A 21130-nucleotide genomic window follows, 5' to 3' on the forward strand; every position below is an offset into this window, starting at 1 on the left:
GACTAGGAAATTCCGTATTTGTGATTTGTATCTTTACTCCTGGTGACAAAAGCATATGAAGGTAATAAATTCAGACTTTGTAAAAACACAATGTTGAAGAAAACATTATAAAATTAAGAACGCAATAACTGAATATACGGAAACATGAGCATTAGGTATGAGCATTTAAAATCACTAATTATTGCGCTATAATAATAATTGGCTCAATGATTTCCCCTGGAATATGTCAATTGATTGTGATAGTACAGCTCCCAGGCTTTACAATGATACCTCACATGTCAATTTCTACTGTATAATTTAGTCAAAAATCCACCTCAACATAGACACAATGATTCGCTGAATTTTATATGTTGAACAGTGTTGGGATAAGCACAGCCATCTAGCGGTCAAATTTCAAAAAAAAAAAATAATTAAGGTGGAATCGAAACTTGGTGGTGCCAACTTCAGCCTCGTAAGGTATCTCAAAAGAAGAAAAAAAACAACAACAAATCAACTAACTTTTATTCGTGTACACCAGCTTCAAGCCAAGCGTACATCCACTGTTGTTGGCAGGTGGGAATACTTTTCAGTTCAGCGGAACAGAAAATTTCAAGTCTCCCTGACTTTTCCCTTTAAAATCTTCCCCATGTGTTTTGTTTCCAGTGGGTCCTAAAAGGGAAGCGAAGCGGGCCGGTGGGCTGGCAATTCAGAATTACACACCATCAGTTTTTATGGCCGTCAGTCAGAGCATGAGATTAATCATCAGGCCGAATGTGCTTATTGGTGGGAGGGGGGAGATTGTTGGAGGGGAGATAGGTTGGGGGAGGGAGGGAGGAGCAATCAGGAGGCAGCACGGTCAGACTGATGAAATCCTGACGATAAAACCACACATACACACACACACACACACACACACACACACAAGACCTGCAACGATTACGCCTGCTAAAGGGAAGGAGCGACTTCCTGCTTCAGGACACTCCCACTTCCTCTTTACCTCTGTACGCCCACCCCAACCCCCACCGCACTGATAATCACAGTTTGATCCTCGCACTTTAATCCCAGATTAGAAGAAAATGATCGTGATGTAACGGCCGGCTGGAGCCACGATGACACTGATGGAGATGTCGGTGGAAAAGCTTCAACATGATCTTTTTTTTTTTTTAGCTGCAGATTTGTAGAACGATGATAAAGACAACTTCCTGCCCTCTCCCCTATATTTTCAAAGTCCCGCTGTCCTGACTGCTCACAACAGATCTGATCACACTGACGAAACATTTTAATAAAATGAATATGGTATAGGATGGACGTGCGAGAAGACGGAAGGTGACTGTTTTTCTTCTTCTCTTGTCTTCCTCCCTTTCCTCCACCTCCTTTACATCTACTTCATGTTTTTTCCTATCTGTATTTAACCAGAACTTCTCCCTTAACTTGTAGAAATTAAAATTCTCTTTCTTTTTTTCGACAACAATGTGCTCCTTTGTTTCATGGTAAATTGTGCTAAAAATGTATAAATGTTACACAGCAGCCACTGTTACTCGCTGATCTTTGCAAATCAATTTTTCTTTTTATTCAACCACCTAAAAAGTCTCCTTCTCATTTCTTTCCACCTCTCCGTCTTCCGTCTGCCCTGCGAACTCTGCTAAACTCGACTCAGGTTTCCGAGCGCTGAAACGTGGTGGAGCACGCTGACAGAGTTTCAGTCGACACGAGAGCGCCAGACGTCACATTTATAGTTAATGACGCCTTGGCTGGAGAGCCGCATCCTGCAGACCCAACAGACCGAAACTCCAAAACGTTTCCAACATTAATTCCTCTGAAGGGTGATGAAGCCGACAGGGACGAGGAGGACTCAGGCTCAGGGGACTTCTCAGAGCGCACCGGCGTGACGACAAAACACACACACACACACACACACACACACACGCACACACACACACACACGCACTGTGTGCACACACGCCCGGAGGTTGGCGGAGGCGTAGGGGAGGGCAAGTGAGACCAAAGGAGAGCAGAGCGAATAAAAACAGAGGCGACGTAAGGGAGGAGTGGAGGAAGGAGTCCAGCAGCTTTTGAAATATTCATCTGGTCTGAGTGAATAATTGATGGCGAACAGAGGACAGATGCACCGGAGATAGAGAGGGATAAATAGATGGAGGGAGCGACGACAGGGAGAATAGATAGATAGATAGATAGATAGATAGATAGATAGATAGATAGTTAGATAGATAGATAGATAGATATATAGATAGAGGGTTGGGGTCTATAAAGTTAGTTTTTATATATATATAATCAAGCAAGCGTAGCAGCTCCATCAGAGTCCACATTGATAAATAAAGGAGTGAAAATAGAAAAAAGGAGACTGTGAACATTTTAATTTCGCCGACCTAATGACCAATAAATGCGATGCCTATGATGGTATTTTAAAAATCAGCGTACTCTGCGTTTGGAGCCGACATTTCTGCTCTTTACAGTGTCACAGAAGATTTAACATTTCATACCCCCTTTTAAAAAAAAAAAAAAAAAAAAAAAATGGCTACTGCACAGGGGAAAAAAACAGAAATCTAATTAGGTCGGTGTTGGCTTTAACAGCTCTGAGTTGTGAAGTGAGACGTTCATCCAATATCCTAGCGCAGGATTAAGTGGACTGCCCGGGCTCATTACTGACAACAGGCAAAGTAGTGCAGTAATAAGCGGACGCCTCCTGCGCATGCAAGGAGTTTTGGTATCGGCCTTGATTCAACTGAGAGTGACATCACCGCCAGACGCACACGTGTTTGCGTTTAGCTTCCAACCAAACTGTTTTCATTCCTCTCGCCCTCCGATCGTAACCTGAGCTCCACGCCTGCACTCAAACATCATCATAAACTGTTCGCGGGGTGAGGGAGGAGTCGTCCAAATGTGACTTCACTTTGGAAAAATGCCCCTCTCGCTTCAAACACCGCCCCCCCCCCCCAAAAAAAAAAACAATGAAAAACCCCAAACACAAACACAAAGTGAACACTCGATAAACATAAACATGCGTTTGAGGAGCCTCCTAGAGAAACACGGCCGCGGTGACTCAGGCGGCCATATGTGGAAAACACAGCTGAGCAGCAATGACTCACTCAAATCACCGTTTGATTCACAACAATGCACAACGCAAAAACTGGAATTCCTTCCAGCATCTGCTGCCACAGACTGACTCACACCAGCCCGACGTCTCGTCAGCTGGTACAGCTTTTCACCTCCCTCGTTTCATTCACTGCAGTTTTGATATGAAGCAAACTTTTTTTTTAAAACCTCTGCACTCAGACTCCGATGGAACAGCCTTGCATAACCTTTTAACCAAAAACCATTACAGAGTTCCAGAAAACAGCATATATCATATTTAGCCCTCTGTTTACAGCCTCGGGGCCGATACTGTGTCGCTGGATAGCATCCAGAGCTCTTCATCACCCAAATGGGTCAAATCTGATTTCTCGCCATTAAAAAAAATGAGCAAAATCATCCAGCTGTCTGTGTGAGTGAAGATACTCGACGTTTTAGAGGCTCGGAGTGTTTTTCAAACCCAGAGGAAGCAGATTAAATCCAACCACAACAACATCCCCATCGTCCATCCACAACGCATCCTGCTTGGACGACAATCTGAGACGACAATTTAATTTTAATACGGCAATAATTAAATAATTCAATAGCAACCGTACTATCTCACCAGTGGCAGCTCATAACACTGGCAGAGGCCAACAGGACCTTCGCTGCAGCTCCGCTGGCAGACGGTGAAACATGCCGGAGATAAAAAAAAGTGAGCTTCATAAAGCAGGAGATGGATAACCAGACAAGCTGGAGACGACGGCGGCATTGTTCACACCGAACAATGCATAAACACACACACACACACACACACACAGGGCGCAGAGGTCCCATAGCTGGAGAACCATAGTGAAGATTGAGAGATCTGCACTGTAAGCCTGTAAGTGCGCGCGCATGTGTGTGTGTGTGTGTGTGTGTGTGTGTGTGTGTGTGTGTGTGTGTGTGTGTGTGTGTGTGTGTGTGTGTGTGTGTGTGTGAAGGGAGAGCCAAAAGGTGAGATGAATGACCAACAGCTGAACAACCTTGACCTTCTCTGCAGATATCCTTTATTAAAACTCAAGAAAAACCCCTCGACTGGGATTAACAAGGGCAGAGAGGCACTCTCACTGTGTGTGAGTGTGTGTGTGTGTGTGTGTGTGTGTGTGTGTGTGATTGATGTTAGTGGGTCTCTATCACCTGAGGTATGGTCATGGTCCAGTGGCTTTCACGCCGACACATCATTCATTGCCACAGTCCACCTACCAGCCCGCACATCCCTCTGCCCCCTGACACACACACACACACACACACACACACACACACACACACACACACATATACACATATATACACACACACACACACACACTATACAGATTTTCTACCTCAAATAAGGTCAGAGCAGAGCCAACAGGACCATAGAAGGTTTAAATAGAACACCGTAAGCTAAAAGGCATCTGACTAAAATGAATTTAAACAGGGAGGAAAAGAGAACAAAAAAGGTGAGGAAACCAGACAGAAGACTGGAATAGGAGAGCAGAGAAAAAGAGAAGTGGGGGGGGGGGGAAATCACAAACCTGCGACTATTTTTAAAAAGGGTAATTAAAATTTAAATAAAGACAAAACTAGAAAAATGAAAAGACAAGGAGAGAAGGTGACAGATAACACGCACACATATGGATTTTGTACCTCAACTAAGGTCAGGGCAAAGCCGACAGGAACACAGAATGTTTGAATAGAACACTGTCAGCTGAGAGAAAGCATACGCAGCAGGGAGAGAAAGAGGAAAAGAGGGAAATGTGGAGAAAAGCCAACCAAAAATGAAAAAGAAAAGAAAGAAACAAAGGGTGAGCACAAATTATTTTTTATTTGCAAAAATGGTGAAACGGGAGAAAATTACAATGGTAAAAAAAAAAAAAGGGGTACGAAAAGAAGACAGGAGCACATGAGGCGAAAGGAAAAAAAGACACAACACAACGGATTGTACGGATTGTCTACTTTGAATAAGGTCAGCGTGGAGCTAATAGAAGCATAAAACAGTTTGAATAGAACACTGTCAGCTGAGAGAAAGCAGACGGAGCAAGGACATAAAGAAAATAAAGAGAGAGCTAGCGAGGAGCAAGATGGGCAGATTGAAAAGTTGTGAAAAACAGAGAGCAGACTTGGAAAAGCGGTGCAAAGAAAGAAACGATGGAAAAGGAAATTTATGGAAAATGTAGATATAACCCAGGGAATGAGAAAGGTTCAAAGGGGTTGAGAGAATAACAAGGAAGGAAGACGTAACGCAACACACATGGATTGATAGAATCAGAGAAATAAGCAATGCAAAACAGGATGGATAAGAAAAAAAAAAACAAGGTAAGAAAATGGAAAAGTGGCTGCGCAGAGAGAAATACAAGAAGAGGACAAGATGACCTGGGATTAGAAAAAAAACTGTGATAAAGAGGTTTTAGGAAAGAGGAAATACGAAAAGACAGGAAACCCCCCAAAACACATCAAAAAAGTAGTAGGAGGAAGGTGAAAGAAAGGAGATGTAACACACACACACACACACACACACACACAGGATGGCCCACAGCAGGCTGCATGTGGATGCTGACATCCATACACATGAGGTGGACCCATCCCGGCAGGATGTGAAAGTCATATTCAAATATTCCTGCTTCCTCCTCTCAGGTCGGGGGAGGAAAAGAAAAGTATGTTTTTTTTCTCATTCTTTTTCTTTCCTTGAAGGAGCCTCATCAGTCATCGAGCTCCCACCTGAGGATAAAGACGCGTCTCCTCGACGACCGTCTGCACTCCCCAAAGGTTAACGCGCTTTATGAGTCAGTCTATTAGCCGCTGACCTCCAGTCCATAAAGCCTGCGGGCGGAACGTTCAACCGCACGCGACCTGAGAGCAAGACGGCGAGAGAACGTCACCATCGGGGAGTCGCCGAGTTCGGGGAGTTTGAAGACAACGGCATTACAGGAAGTCGCATTTATCCATGCTGCATCCAAGCAAGTAGATACTTCCTTTTTCTGTCACCTCAGAGAACGCCTACTGGTCCAATCATTCTCTGACAAGCTACAGAGGGGTTCATTCTGATCACTGACAGCGACACATCTTCGCAACACTTGATGTTGTAGGTTACCACCAAAACAAACCGACTACCTGCAGGTGGGAAGCCAGCAAAGACATGATAATAACAGCATATATGATAGGGGCAACACAATATCCATCGATTAAGTTTGGAATGTTCCAGCATTGCAAGAGGGTTCACTCTCCATCCATCCATCCATTTTCAATACCCACTTCTTCCTGAACTCAGGGTCACGGGGGTCTGCTGGAGCCCATCCCAGATGTCATAGGGCGAATGCAGGGTGACACCCTGGACAAGTCGCCACTTTATCGCAGGGCCACCAGAGGTTCACTAATAAGTGAAAAAAATTCTTATTAGTTAATATAGTTTGACTGCGTTTGTATGAACAATGAAAGGTTTCCTGATAAAAGCCCCACTAATCTTAAATGTTAAAACAAAACATCTATGTACATAAACCCACGTAATTTTGTTTTTGTTTTCCAATCAACGATTTTCACCCACTTCCACATGATGGAATCTCAGGATCTCTGTGTGTATATGAGGACTTGCCTGGAGTTAAACAAAACACCCACACCCACACACACACACAAAAAAAACACCCTGGGCCAAAAGCAGCCTTCCGAGCCGCTCAGCTAGCTGCAGGGTTTGAAAGGAAAATCAACATTGTCACGGTGCTGGACGTTTTAAATCAGTCAGGACGAACGCGGCTCATTCCCCCAGAAAGCCGTCCAGGCCCTGCCCGAAGGCCGGTCGCTCCGGTTGGAGGAGAACATGAATCTTCAGCTGCTCCCTGAACCCAAACTGATGAAGTCACTCCGGCAACGTGAGCAATACTTCCAGCCATTCTTCTTCTGTCCTGGCCCGGCGCCGCAGCACGTCCAACTCCCCTGTGTGTGTGTGTGTGTGTGTGTGTGTGTGTGTGGGTGTGGGTGTGTGCGTGTGTGTGTGTGTGTGCGTGTGTGTTTTTGTATGCGTGCTCCTGTGCGACTACACACTTTTTATGACCGTGTGACAACCGGGCCACTGTAATATTATAAAGAGTTTGCACTCGACCCTGCCAGGCCACAGGCTGGCTGATTACACACTGCAGCCAAGGAGAAGTGTGTGTGTTTGTGTGTGTTTGTGTGTGTGTGTGTGTGTGTGTGTGTGTGTCCACCCCTATGGCGAGCCCCGTCGCATGTGGTTTGCATTAGAACGCTACACTGCTGCTGCTATGAAATCACTATCCTATGTTGTCATTCTCTCGCTGATATTATGGGATGGTTTCCTGCACTCTGCAAGCGCACGCACACACACACACACACACACACGCACGCACACACAATACAGACACCACACCCAACAGAGTCTGGAACAGACCACAGCACACGCCGTCTCAGACAAACAAACCTCTCAGCGGTATGGAACGAAAACACAGCACGCTGTACAGCAAAGTTTTGAAAAATTCACCGATGACCACGGATGAGAGCGTTTTAGTGCAAAGCTCAGATTTATTATATAGATGCATTGTACCCCTAGGCGGCCGCTGGAGGATGATGCACAATGAGACGTGCTGAACCTAATTGTCTGGATGTAGAAGCATTAGCGGAGCTGCGTTCATCATTGCAGGTGGACAGACGGAGCTTCACCTTCATTCCACCACTCGGTCCTCCCACTTAACCTCTACCCTCCATTTCACACCTCCACGTTTAAGTGTAGTGTGCATCACAGCTCTTGTTCTGGGAAATTTTCCTCCATTGATGTAATTTAAACAAAAGGCTTTGAACTGGGTTTTTGTTTTCCACTTTCCCAGAATTCCTCTAGAGTGGCTGTGGCAAAACGGAAATATACTTTTCTGTTAATAACTTAACTGCAGACTTTCAGATTACTAACTACTCTCAGTTTGGATTTCGCACTTTATAAGACACCAAACAAAAGTCGGCACTCAGGCATACTTATTGTTAAAACTTCAGAACAGGAATAAAACACTTGTGTATATCCTACACGACTGCGTAGTCTGCATAGAGTAGCCTTTTCCGATGAGAGGTGAAACGTCTTCACAATGGAAACATTGGCCCAGTTGTCTCAACTAAACTCTTCTACACAGTCACATAAGCCCGCAAAGTTACAGTTAAAGTCACACAAATATACACACTTTGCCTCTCTTTGATACTGAATCTGCAGCTGCGCTGAAAGCGGCAACGTTTTCAGTTCACTTTTTCCGGCTGAATCCCGTAGAGTGAGCATTGGGAAGGTGAGTTTGGGGTCGACGCTAGTTTAGAGTCTGGATGCAGAGGAATTTAAAGAGGTTTGTCAGGGAAAACTGCCTCCCAGTTGGGAATATTTGACCTTGCTTTGTGCTGCGCTTGTCAGGTGATCACAGGCGCTTTTCTCCGGCTCAAATCTGCATGCGCCGTGTGGTGTGAAAGTCCTCGACTGCACTCCGGGACGGTGAAGATGCTAAAGATCTTCTTGTGCAGAGGCCGGAGCTTTAGCTATTGGCAAGATCTAAACAATTAAATGAGGAGGACAGGAACTTAATAACCTCACAAAGGCCACAACATCGTCAAGATTTAGATTCTTTAGTTATGGAAAATGGAAGTTGTAAACAATGTCATCTCAGACTGCGGCAGCTAAATCATTTGGTGAAAAAGTCTAAATTTCAAATCAGTGTCTTTATTTTAAATTGGAATATTTATCTTGTGTGTTGCTTTAAAAGGTGATACAAGGAAGTGGGAAGGGAAGTACTGAACACATTTTTTCTTCTCTACTAATTTCACTCTTCTGCAGTATCAGAGCAATGTGGTTACCTGGTCCAGGTCACAGCAGGCTGCTGTCACCAGTGTTGATGTGTCCAGTTCAGTGTATTGGTTGCTGCAGGTACACAGGTGCAAAAGGATGCAAAACACACAAAAAAAAAAAACACTTCTGGAGAGGCTGAGCGCAGCTGTGATGAAAGCCACCAAACAAGCAGCTGGCAGAAAGTGGCAAGAAGAGGCCGAGCCACCTCTTGCCTACCAGAGGGGTGTGTGTGTGTGTGTGTGTGTGTGTGTGTGTGTGTGTGTGTGCGTGTGTGTTACAAACAAACACAAAACACACACTTCCCGCCAGTATGAGTGGCCGCAATATCATGTCAGGGGCAGCAGGGAGAGAACACAAACAATCGGAGCACAGCTGTAAACACACACGCACACACACACACACACACACACACACACACACACACACACACACACACACTGTTAAAGCACACGGAGAACAAATACACAAACACAGAGGGGAAACGGAGCAAACGCGTGTTTGGCAGATGAAGTCACTTGTGAGGAAAATCCACCACGGAGGCCAAGATGTGCAGCACAGGGTTTAGTCTGCAAGACTAAAACATGTGTGTGCCTGTGTGCGCGTTAGTGTGTGTCGGCCGGCTGCTTGCTTGGAATGGAACCGACAGGAAGTGTGTGACGGACGACCAGACAGAAGCAAAGGTTGAAATCCGGGAGATACCCGCTGCCAGGAAAGCAACTCAAGCAAAAAAAAAAAACAAAAACCCCTGAGGACCACTGGCGCACACAAACATACACAGACACACAGTTCACAACAACCCAAACCACACAACACCCCTGTAAACACACATACACGCTGCTAGGAAAGGAAGAGTCACTCCAAATATTTATGTCTGTGGTTGCTGCTCAGAAGAAGGAAACAAAAAAGAAGGTTGCTTCCCACTAACATGAGGAATGCACAAAACTGAAACAAGTCTTCATAAAACTGTCACCGGAATGTGTCCCAGTGGTCATTTGTAGTACTGCAGACAATAAAAAGTTGCCTTTCGATTTAGTCTAAACTTTAATAAGATGCTGGGGGAACAGAAATGCTGATTAAGACTGGATTAGAACAATTCTGCTTGACGGCATGGAAATCAAGCAAGACTTGATTCAAGAAAACGTCCTGGACATTCCCCCCCCCCCCCCCCCCCTTTTGCTTTTTTGGAAAATTGAGCGCCATCATCCGTCATGTCAGCAGGCTCCTCAGCCGTGGGCTAATGAGGAGAACCGCGCCGCACTGGATGTGTTAATGGACGGCGCCTCCCCCTCGACGCTCGTCTCGTTAGCCGCTTGACGGATGGACGGCGGACTCGACCGCAAACGCCGACGCAGATCACTGACGAGGCGACTTAAGTGGTTATTGAGTCTCACGGCTCGGCTCGTCTTTTTATGTTCGCTCACCACCAGCGAGCGGCTATTGATCCCCTAGGAGTCGCCTACAGTGAGGCGGCTGTGACATCACCACCGGGAGACGGAGGTCTGGGGTTATTGTTTGGACGCCTTCGTAACGTCCCTCGTATTGTTTTATGATCCGAAAAGTGAATTAAATTGAGTTCTCTGGAAAATTTATTATTGTGTTTTATGATTTTCAATTCAGACACGTTGGCGCCCATCCATGCGTCATCGCCCCTCACAAAATTTAAAGGTCTGTTTGATTTCTTGCCCTCGTAACACATTGTTACGTTTCACAGACACCTTATTAAAACAATAATGTTTTGCATTTCTCCATTAAATTTCTCCAACTGACTAGAAAAAAAAAGAAAAATCCCTGAAACCTCTCGCATTGGTCTTCATTTAATGTGTGGTTTAAAGTGGGACTGGTACTGTAGCACCAAGGGGAAAAAATACATCAGCAGAAATGTTTGTATCTGAAACCTTTAAATAAGAAAAACTGCCCTCGCGTGCGGTCATTTGTTTACCTTCCACAGTTGTAATTAGGATATTTAATCAGAACAGGGCAGCGGCAGAATGTCATCAAACTCTGTGTTTTCCTCCAAGACTGCGAATCAATAACACCATCCATTAATATTCTGCAGCACCTTATATTTCATCTCATGTGGCTAATTTAATTTATTCCCAAAGGGGCCAGAGACATAAATTTACATTTTATGAATTAATATGAACATCTGCTGCCGAGGCCGCGGTCAGAGGACGACCAATCAAAGAGAATCACTGCCACGCAAACATTTCCAAGGATGCAGCTACAGATTATTTTCTTCTTGTGCTCTTCAAATGAAAAACCATGTAAATATTTCCCTGGGAAAACAGGAGGAGTCATCTGCAAACACAAACAGCCGGAGAGTCGCTGTCCCGCGGTGATGATGTCATCAGGAAGAGCACACAAGACACAGTTTCTTTTAGTGACACACGCACACATACACACACAGCCCCACTGCAAGACAGTGTGTGTGAGTGTGTGTGTGTGTGTGTGTGTGTGTGTGTGTGTGTGTGTGTGTGTGTGTGTGTGTGTGTGGCCCCTGCGTTTTGCTCTCATCATAGCCGGATTAACACACACGCCGGACAGATGGCCGTTGGATGCTCCTCCCTACCAAACGCTCACATGCTTTCTGTCCACACACATACACACACACACACACACACACACAGACCCAACGACTCAGCACACACAGCGTAGCGGGCGACCTCAGATCGCAAGCTGTGTCATCACCAGCGTACACACACTGCCTGAAGGCTTAAACACGCATAATCACACACGCGCGCGCACGCACACACACACACACACACGCACACACACACACACACTCACACACACACACCAGCTCAGAGGGGTTGAAGGCAGTGTCAGCAGATGATGACTCCGCTGTCAGAAAGAGCACTCTGTTCTGTCTCCACTCTCTCTCTCTCTCTCTCTCTCTCTCTCTCTCTCTCTCATTTTGTCCTTGAACGCCCCTCTTCACCCATCAACCCCCCACTACAACCCCACCCACCACCACCTCCTCCTCACCCCCGCTGTCTCTTTATCTCCAGGCATCGCACTTTCTATATTTTTAGACTCTCTGCACATAATGTAACGTACCGCCAACATGACTCCGCCCAGCCCCTGATGACTGTGTGTGTGTTGGGGGTGGAGGGTGGGGCTGCGGGGGTTAGAGGTTTTTACAGGTTATCTATTTGTCACGTCCGAATGGAACAAACGCGTCTTAAAAAAAATAGGAAAAAAGTGAAGAACGCCAGAGCAGAGGAGGGGAATGAAAAATAAATGGTGGTAAATTGTTTGCAGCGTTCTCAGCCTCTGAGGGTCGTCCACAACAACAACGACAACAACAACAACAACAACAACAACAACAACAACAAGAGTGCTGAGAGCTGCCCCTCAGTGTAAACACATGCTCCAAAGCCGACACTTCTTACCTGGCGTAAGAGGAGGTGAGAAAAAAAAGAAAGGATGCACCGAGCGACAGTGTCGGAAGAAAGCTGAGAGGCGGCCGGCCTGAGGAGCCAAACAGCTCCGAGGGGGCGAAGGATCAATCTGTCACAGGCTGATAGGAAACCGAGGGCTGAGCGGCGGCTAAGCAGCAGCTGATGTGAAGGTGTGCTTTTTTATTTCTTTAGTATTGCCAGAAGGAAGGAAGGAGTCGCTGCACTTTCTGGGCAACACGGGGCAAAACAGTGAAGCGCCAGCAGAGTTGCAGAACAGGAAGCGCCAAAAAACCTGGCTGCCAATCCACTGGTTCTTAGAGCCTTGACTTGGAAAAGCGATTAAGAGCTTTTTCGCCTCTTAAACTGCAGGTTCCAACCTCCTCGCTGCTGTGTGTGTAGACACTCGATCACTAGGTGGAGTCGACCGCCGTCGGCAGGCTTTACACACACGTGTTAAGCCCATAGGTTGCCCAGGGCTTGTTGGATTGCATGTTGCATATTTTTCAGTTGAGTTTTAATTTGTTTTTAGAAGTAAGAAATCAGTCACTCTACAAGCATTCCTGACATCACGTAAGTGTTGGATGAGGGAGGAATCGAAGAATTTCCTCATATAAACCAACAATGTGTCGATAACAATTATAGTCGACTGTCGAGGTCAGCGTGCGAAGCACAAAACTGTCATAAACGAAAAATTGAAAGAGCTTCCAGGTCAGTGTCAACTGGAGGAGATTTCAGGAAGAAGAAGAAGATCTGGGATGGAATCAGCGTCGTTTTCAGCCGCTGGAATGTTTTCAAATTCTAGTTGTAACGCCGCCGAGCGTTGCTGCTGAACCGTCGGCCGTTGCTCCAATCCAGTCACTGCTACAAAGGAGGGCGATGAGCAACAAGGAGCTCGACCATTGACCAACATGAGACAACCACAGCCGTAAAGAACTCCAAAAGAGGCTCCAATTAAAGGTGACTAATTCCAGGACTGCATCATCTAACCACTGTTTTTTTACTGTCTGCAGCCCGAGCACAACAATGCACGGTGACTTGCGATTGGCTTTTCCACTCGTCGTCATCGCAGAAAATAGTCAAAGCAGAACATGACGATGGGAGGGACGGGACTGAATAACTTTGCAGAGATTTGACGATTGATTTAATTGACTTGATCAATTTTCTCCTCCGCCGAGACCAGGACTGTTACCTTTGTTAGCAGCTACGCTAGCAACAGTCCAGCGCTGGATTAAAAACCAGGATTCAAGGGGGGTAAAGAAGTACGTCTGGACCACTCCAGTGACCAGTATGAATTCAGAAGTCCAAAATGTTCCTGACCACGTGGAGCGACAGAGAGGAACCATATCGGCCTCCGACATCACGTAATCGGATATCGGGAGCGGCTGTGACATCTGAACCGCGCTCACAGCATTAGCAGACAGATTTAATCGGCTGTGCAGCTTAATCCAAAAAACATAATCCCATTTTGGAAATAAGTACACAACTTTGTGTCCCGTTATTTTGTGGGGACAATGAGCAGGTGCAGCAGCGCCGGCAACAGTACAGCGCGCCCTGCGGGTGAAGAGAGGCGCTGAATCTCCTGCAGAGAATTGACTCTGCTGCATCCTTCAGACAAAAAAGTAGCTGCGTGCCTCCTCTGCATACCGAGCACAGGATTTATGTAAAAAAAAAAAAAAAAGCCAGCCAGAAATCACCATTAGTTTTGGGTCCTTTCTTCATCGTTATCAATCAGCACCACCGGCTCCCCTCTGCCTGCAGCATCTCAGCTCAGAGTTACGGCCCCAAAAAAACTGTTCGATCTATACGAGTTTCATTTCGCCGCAGCCTGGAGGAGCCTGCGGCCGCTCAGCATGCAGCGGAAGACAAAGAGCGATTAAAAGCCGGCGCTCGGGGAAACCCCAGGCGAATAGATTTACTTTGATGAGCTGCGTAGCTAGAAAGTTTGACTGTCGGAAAAAAAGGAAACTAAGAAAAATAACACCCACCCGACACCGACAACCGTCGTGTTTTCAAAGTGCTCGTCTCCTCTTTGAGGTTACACAAAGACAAAGAGGTGACCCAGTTATTCACATGAAAAAGCTGCTGCCTGAATTTTCATCAGCTCCACCCAGGAAGACAGGGTGCAGTACTTTATTTTTTCAAAAAATCTCTCTGTTTTGTGATTCTGTTTATTTGCTGGTATGTTTCACGTTGGTTTCTGCCATTAGAAAGTGTTTTTCACGCAACCTCCAGGCCAACCGGTGGTCCATTTCCTTGCGCTTCCAGCCGATGCTACGGCACCATTGGCACCTTCTGACACAGTGTTAAAAAAATAAACAGAAACCTGCATTTTATCTGCCATCGATATCATCAAGAAGTCTGAAGTGCAGCTGCATCATCCGTCTCAACTTTGGGTGTTGAAGTGACGACCACACTTTGGCTTTTACACCCGTCTCTTATGTCTGGACCTGGTTGTGTTCAGTTGTCCAGTCATGTGTGTGTTGTGTGTGTCACGGATGGTTGGATTAAGAAACAAACATGCGGCTGAAGAAGCTAAAGCGCTGAGCGAAGACGGCGCTGCGGCCCAAACTACAAATACTCCAAAATCAATATCCAGAATCCAGCCCCTATATCTCACATATTGGATGTGTCTTGGTGAGGCCGAGGGTGGAGATATGTGTGTGTGTGTGTGTGTGTGTGTGTGAGACAGAGAGAGAGAGAGAGGTAGGTTCGACTGCACTCTGGTGACCACCAAGGTTTGGCTGGTGAGTACTCTCTCTCTCTCTCTCTCTCTTCAACAACAAGCTGTTTTGCCTGCAAGCTCGCGCAGTTTCTTACCGTTTATTCTTAACAAAATGAAGAAGATGAAAGTGTGCGAGTGAAGAAGGTCAATTTCAATTAATTTAACGGTGGCTAACTTGGTCCAGCGGGAGCCCAGAGAGGCTATATTTAGATGCATGATGTCATCGGTGGGTATATCCTACCGGGAAAGAGACACTAATGGATGGACAGTCATGGCACAGTGGGCAGGGAGGAAGACGCCGTGTTCGGAATCGGAAAACGTTTTTTTCAGGCAAGCGTCCTGGCCGTTTAGCGCTCGAGCAACACTCGCGCTGAAGAAGAGCTTACTGCGCGTGTGCACGGGGGTGGAAGACAGAGATTCTTCACCTGCAGCCGAAGCACAATCGGCCGAACGGATCGATCAGAGTCGATCCAAAATATCGATAATATTGATACGAACTGGTACTAACAGGTTCGGGGTCGATAGCTTATTTTCAGATTTTCGCCCTCACGGTCGGTAAACCCAAACCCATCAAAGAACTGACCTTTTCCGTGCAAACACCTTTCACATCTTGAACCCTTTGCTCCTCCTTCTCCTCCCCCTCCCCCTCCACCTTCTTCTTGTCCACCCGGATGTGCTCTATTGGCCAGGAGGGAGTGGGGTCACATGACACAGAAGTGAAAGCAGAAACAGTGCGAGGAACGCACGGGAAATAGAAATATCGCTTTTATTTTGCGGAAAAACTCTCATGGAAACGCAGCTGTCTGGAGTTTTTTTTTTTTTTAAAAGTATCTTCATCAGTTTTGATTCTGGCAGCTGGGGATGTTTGTGCACATCGTGTCCAGGTGGAGTCACGCTGCTGTCCGTCACCGGCGCTGGTCAGCTGCCTCCAGCCCTGCTCCTCCACGCCGCTCTCCTGCAGCCGTCCCATCGACTGGGCGGATCAATATAATCCTCCCGCCGCCATGGAGAAAATGTAACGCTGACTTCACCGCCCCCCCGCCGCACACACACACACTCCCCCACCCCTCCCACGCCCCCCCTCCCCTCCCTCAACCCACCCGTCCTCAGCCTCGTCCTCGCGCACGCTAAGCTGCAGGTGATTGTGACAAGGTAATACCATCCTGTCCAGCCGGGAACGGCGGCCTGATTAATGCCACCAATACAACAAAACAATGAAGGTGCGGCTAATCTTTTGAGCTGCTGCTGCTGCTGCTGCTGCTGCTGCTGCTGCTGCTGCTGTCTGGACGCGTCGGGAGGTCGTTTCCTCCCGCGAGGCGACCGACCACAAAGCATCCCGCCCGCTCGTCTCCTTGGAGCGTTTTCAACGATTTTCACTCGCCGTTGCCATTTTATTTTGTCTCTAGTCAGTCAATTAAACCTGAAAGGCAGCGACTGTGTGAATGGAGCCCAGTTCCAACGATGAGCTCCTTGTGTCACGTGTTACGCGTCTTGGAAAACATGTTTACAACAACAGCAATCTGCAGGAGGGATTTGGGTCTGTTTTTTTTCTTTGTTTTTTTTTTTCAGTTTTTTCTAACCAGACATCACTTTGCTAGGTGGTATCATTCTATTCACCAGATACACATGCTAGGGTCCCAATGGTTAGGCTGATGCAGTGACTTAATTCCATCACCGGGTGGGCACTGCTACTGCTGCTTCTGCTGCTGCTGCTCCCTTCTGCCATCCCAGAAAAAAATCACCTCTTTTGAGTCAAGAGCCAAACTTGGAGATGAAAAGTAGCAGAAGAAGAAGAAGAAGAAGAAGAAGAAGAAGAAGAAGAAGAAGAAGAAGAAGAAGAAACATTTGAAGATGAAGAAAAACTCTGACAGTGAAAGCCCACGCACACAACTTACACACACACATACACACACACATAAACCCACTATAAAGCCTTTTTTCTCTCTCTCATTTTGTAAACAAACAGCAGCAGGAGCTGGTGACAGTCACCCAAACCTCCCTCTCCTCCTCTGAAGCTGACCCCCCCCCACCTCCCCGCCCCAACCCTCATCCCACCCCCTCCACCACCAGGCTTTCACTCCCTGCACCTCCCTCCCTGCTCCGAAACAGTCTTGAAGTGGGATGCGCGCCGCTCAGGCTCCACATCCTCCTCCGATCTATATTTTAAGAGCGGCTGCTAAATGCATGGCAGCCGAGGCAGGCACCACTTAATGCAGGACTGTAGTGAAGCGATGTGACAGGCATAGAGGCAGAGGGGTGGAGGGAGGGAGTGGGGGGGGGGGGGGGGTTCTGCAGGCTCCATTCACTCCCAGCGGCAGACAACAATCATTAAAATTACATGTTGTCATTTTTAGAAAATGAGAGAGTGAGTCCCCGGCCCTGCCTGGTGCTGCTCCGGCGCTCAGGCCGTTTGAACTTGCTTGCTGCTGCTGCTGCTGCTGCTGCTCCTCTACCAAAAAAAAAAAACAAAAAACTAACAGCTGGCTGAATATATAAAGAGTTTCTCCTCGCTGGAGATTTTTCTCCAGCTCTTCACTTCAAGTCAGATAAAATAAGAAACATTTGGACAGTTTTGCACAGTTCGGCCCACATGGAGGAGCTCCTCTCTGTTTTTGTGGCTTCCACTGGGAGCTGCACACCCAAACCACCATCGACCTCCATTTTCAGACACTTGTAATTAGCTCTTACTCACTGAATCCATCAGGACAGCATGGCCTCGGCTCCCCTTGGGAACCGTTTTTCAGCTCAACTGCTCAACTGCTTTCAATACCCACTTCTTCCTGCACTCAGGGTCTCGGGGGGTCTGCTGGAGCCTCTCCCTGCTGTCATAGGGTGAAGGCAGGGTGACACCCTGGACAAGTGGCCAGTTCATCACAGGGCCACAGAGAGACAAACAACCATTCACTCTCACATACACACCTATGGACAATTCAGAGTTCCCAATTCACCTCACATGCATGTTTTTGGAGTGTGTGAGGAAGCCGGAGAACCCGGAGAGAAGCCAGCACACTCTGGGAGAACATGGAAACTCCACAAAGAAAGACCCCGGGAGACCCCGGCAATCGAACCCACACCCTCCACGCTGTGACTCTGGTTCCACTTACTTGAATCTGCCCTGGCAGTGCTGGCACTGCTCGCCCACCCAGCCGTGGTCGCACGCGCAGCTCCCGTTGACGCACCTCCCCGCGTGGCAACCTTTCTCGCAGGGCTTGGAGGAGGAGGAGGAGGAAGAAGAGGTGGTAGAGGAGGCGCCCGCGTGCGCCACCAGGTGAAGCAGCAGCAACAGTCCCGCGCATCTCCTCCACGCGGCCAAGGCGCCGGTCCAGGCGCGCGCCTGCATCCCGGCGACGTTTGTGTGTGCGCGGGAATCTGGTCCTCCCTTACCCCGCGAGCCGCTCCGCGGGCATCAGGCTCAGGTAGACAGACACCTGGGGCGCGAGGTGGAGGTGGATGGTTTGGAGACAGCAGTCACGCGCCGTCAGAGCTGCTGCTGCGCCGCCGCCGCAGCAGGACAAAGACATGAAAGTTTGATGGAAACACTTTCCGCAAGACAGCCGCGCAGGCGAAGTCCAGCCTGGGAAGCGCTCTCCCCCGCACACGCGCCGACTCAGACGCGAGTCCACGAGAGAAGTTCCGATGTAAACACGCGGCTTGATGGCTGGCTCGAGGGCTGCGATGATCCTCCTTCGGCGTTAGCGGCGCTAATCCTAGGGACGGCGTAAATCCACGCACGGCACTCACGTGACCTCCCCCGGACGCGCACACACTCACAAAGACGCTTTTCGCTCCTCCCCGCGAGTTGTTTTCATGCGCACGCGGCTTCAACAGCGGCGGCAGCAGCGGCGGCAGCAGCTCCTCCCCGGTCACAGTCAGCCAGACCGACGACTCGCTCTGACGGGGAAAGTCCTGCACAAAGCGCCCGAGCACGAGCAGTGCGCCCGCGCGGTTAAAGGGACAGTTCCGCTGTAACGTGGGAGTCGCGCACAACGACTCGCCAAGTGGTGGCAGGTTACAGTAGATAGATAGATAGATAGATAGATAGATAGATAGATAGATCTACATGTGGAAGGTCTAACAAAGTTTTTTTTTTTGTTTGTTTGTTTGTTTGTTTTAATCAGGAGGCAGTAAACGGAGGTCTGTTCATTCTCTTGGGGACAATAAATCATGCGATGCTGCTCCACCAGAAAATAAAACAAATGCTTTTCTTGAGGGACCTCAACGTTTTTTTGTGTTTTTTTTTCCACATTTGCCTCGAAGCATGTCTATAAAAAAAATACTTCTCAGAATGTAACATCATCAAACTCTCTCTCACACACACACACACACACACACACACACACACACACACACACACACACACACTCCATATTAGTTTTTATTTCTTCCCGCTAAGTAGCGCCAAGAAAGCCCCAAACCAATTTTGTTGCCCAGTCAACAGAAATATTGCTGTTCATTGTTGCATCTCCCTTGCACACACACACACACACACACACACACACACACACACACACACACACACACTCCCTGAGGGTTGATGGAATGATAACATGTGAAATGTGTCGATTTCCTGGAAAATGTATTGAGAAGCAACGGTTCAGACATTTGAATCATAAATGCCAGGCAGAGATCTGAGATCTGACACGGATTGTTGGACTCTGTTTTTTAGGTTTTTACATATATCATGCACAGGTCCCTGATTGGTGGATAAAAATTAAACAATAAAAGCACAACAGCCGATACCATCCGACCACCACAAACCACCAGAAATCTGTGTTGTGAAACACTCCCAGACTGAAGGCCTCTAACAAACACACACTGGTGGGTTAAACTAAAGAGGAGTTTTGCTGTTGTCCTCCCTGAAGGCTGGTCCAGAACATCCCAGTGAGCCAGAGGATGATAATCCTCCGGCTGGCCGGCCAGATTTGACCCTGGTGTCAACACAGTTTCAACATGAGCTCCAAAACATTTCTGAGACGGTGCATCACGGGAAGGCTGTCAGCCAACTCAGGTTTATGACTTTCCTCCCGGATCGTTTCCCACATCCCCAGAGTTGAAGCTCACCCCCACGCTGCCGCTAGTGTTGTGAAACTCAGGCCAGCTGCGGTGGGAGTCGTCTTTCCCAACATCTTCATCAGCTGCTATTTGACTGTAACGTTCAGGTGGTCTACTGCTGCTGCACTGGTTTGGTGTTGTAGTGAGGTTTGGCCAATGAAAGTTCTTGTGTGATGCAAAAAAATAAAATAAAAAATCTAACAATAATCTGTGTCAGTCTGTCTGTATCACCTTTGTTTCATTCTCGCTCGACGTGGAGTAGAAATGTTTGCAGCTGCTTTTGGAAGTCAGACAGAGTCTGGTTGTGGTTCTGGTTCCACCTCCTCTGTAGGTTTTATAGTCAGAGACACTTTTAAAGTTCCCACATGAGGTAGAATTCACTACCCAAAGTGTTTTTTTCCAACCACTTTCCCCCATCAACCTGGAATCTGCCCTTTGTCATATATGGGTACAGCCAGGTGTTGGCGCCATCCTCTGGGACTGCAATGTTGGTGTCACCTTCCAAAGTTGGCTGTAAACAGAGGGCTAAACATGCTATTTACTTGAACTGTTAATCATGCGAGACTTTTGAATTTGAACGACTGGAGAATATCAGGAAATGTCCGCACTTATCAGCTTTTGCAGGAATGTTTTGGAAGGAGGAACTAACACGCCCAAGTTCACATTCGTGAATGTTTTATGATTCAGAAGGCCGCAGCTATGTCGAAACTTCTCATTTCCAGCGTTTTTGCTGCGTGACAGACCTGTGTTTAAGGTCTGCTTGAGGTCGAGGTCACTTGGGCAAACTGGTCAAAAGACAGGATCGCGATTTGGCTTCGTTCGTGGCCTCAAAGGCGGGAAGCTTCATCAAAACGATGCCTTTACTGTCTGCATGACTGTTGTAGGACGAGGAGAATTTTGTCTTCTAGCAGCTAAATGTTCTGCCATGGTTGTAAAATGATAATTGATGCACAAACATGTTGACTCAACCTCGGCCGGATTCAGCCTGTTTGCAGCAGCTCACCACTAATCCACATGAAAGACTCTCCAGTAATGTTGTTTTTTTTAAAAAAAAAAAAAATC

General features: G+C 47.3%; 1 protein-coding gene across 3 annotated transcripts in view; it reads right to left on the reverse strand.

Annotated features, from left to right (window-relative positions):
- LOC142899445 (attractin-like protein 1) overlaps positions 1-18911 on the reverse strand; it is a 132658-nt gene extending 113747 nt beyond the window's left edge. The window contains exon 1 of one of the 3 annotated variants that reach the window (XM_076043017.1): positions 18121-18911. In XM_076043017.1, the coding sequence (XP_075899132.1) occupies positions 18121-18356 (236 nt within the window). In that variant the 5' untranslated portion in view covers positions 18357-18911. The remainder of the gene's footprint in view (positions 1-18120) is intronic. The other 2 variants (XM_076043015.1, XM_076043018.1) reach the window with 2 other exon arrangements.
- Between the last annotated feature and the right edge of the window lie 2219 nt (positions 18912-21130).

Source organism: Nelusetta ayraudi, unplaced genomic scaffold, assembly GCF_046127955.1.
Source record: "Nelusetta ayraudi isolate G7.1 ecotype Tasmania unplaced genomic scaffold, CSIRO-AGI_Nayr_v1 ptg000072l, whole genome shotgun sequence".
In the NCBI taxonomy this organism is placed as follows: domain Eukaryota; kingdom Metazoa; phylum Chordata; class Actinopteri; order Tetraodontiformes; family Monacanthidae; genus Nelusetta; species Nelusetta ayraudi.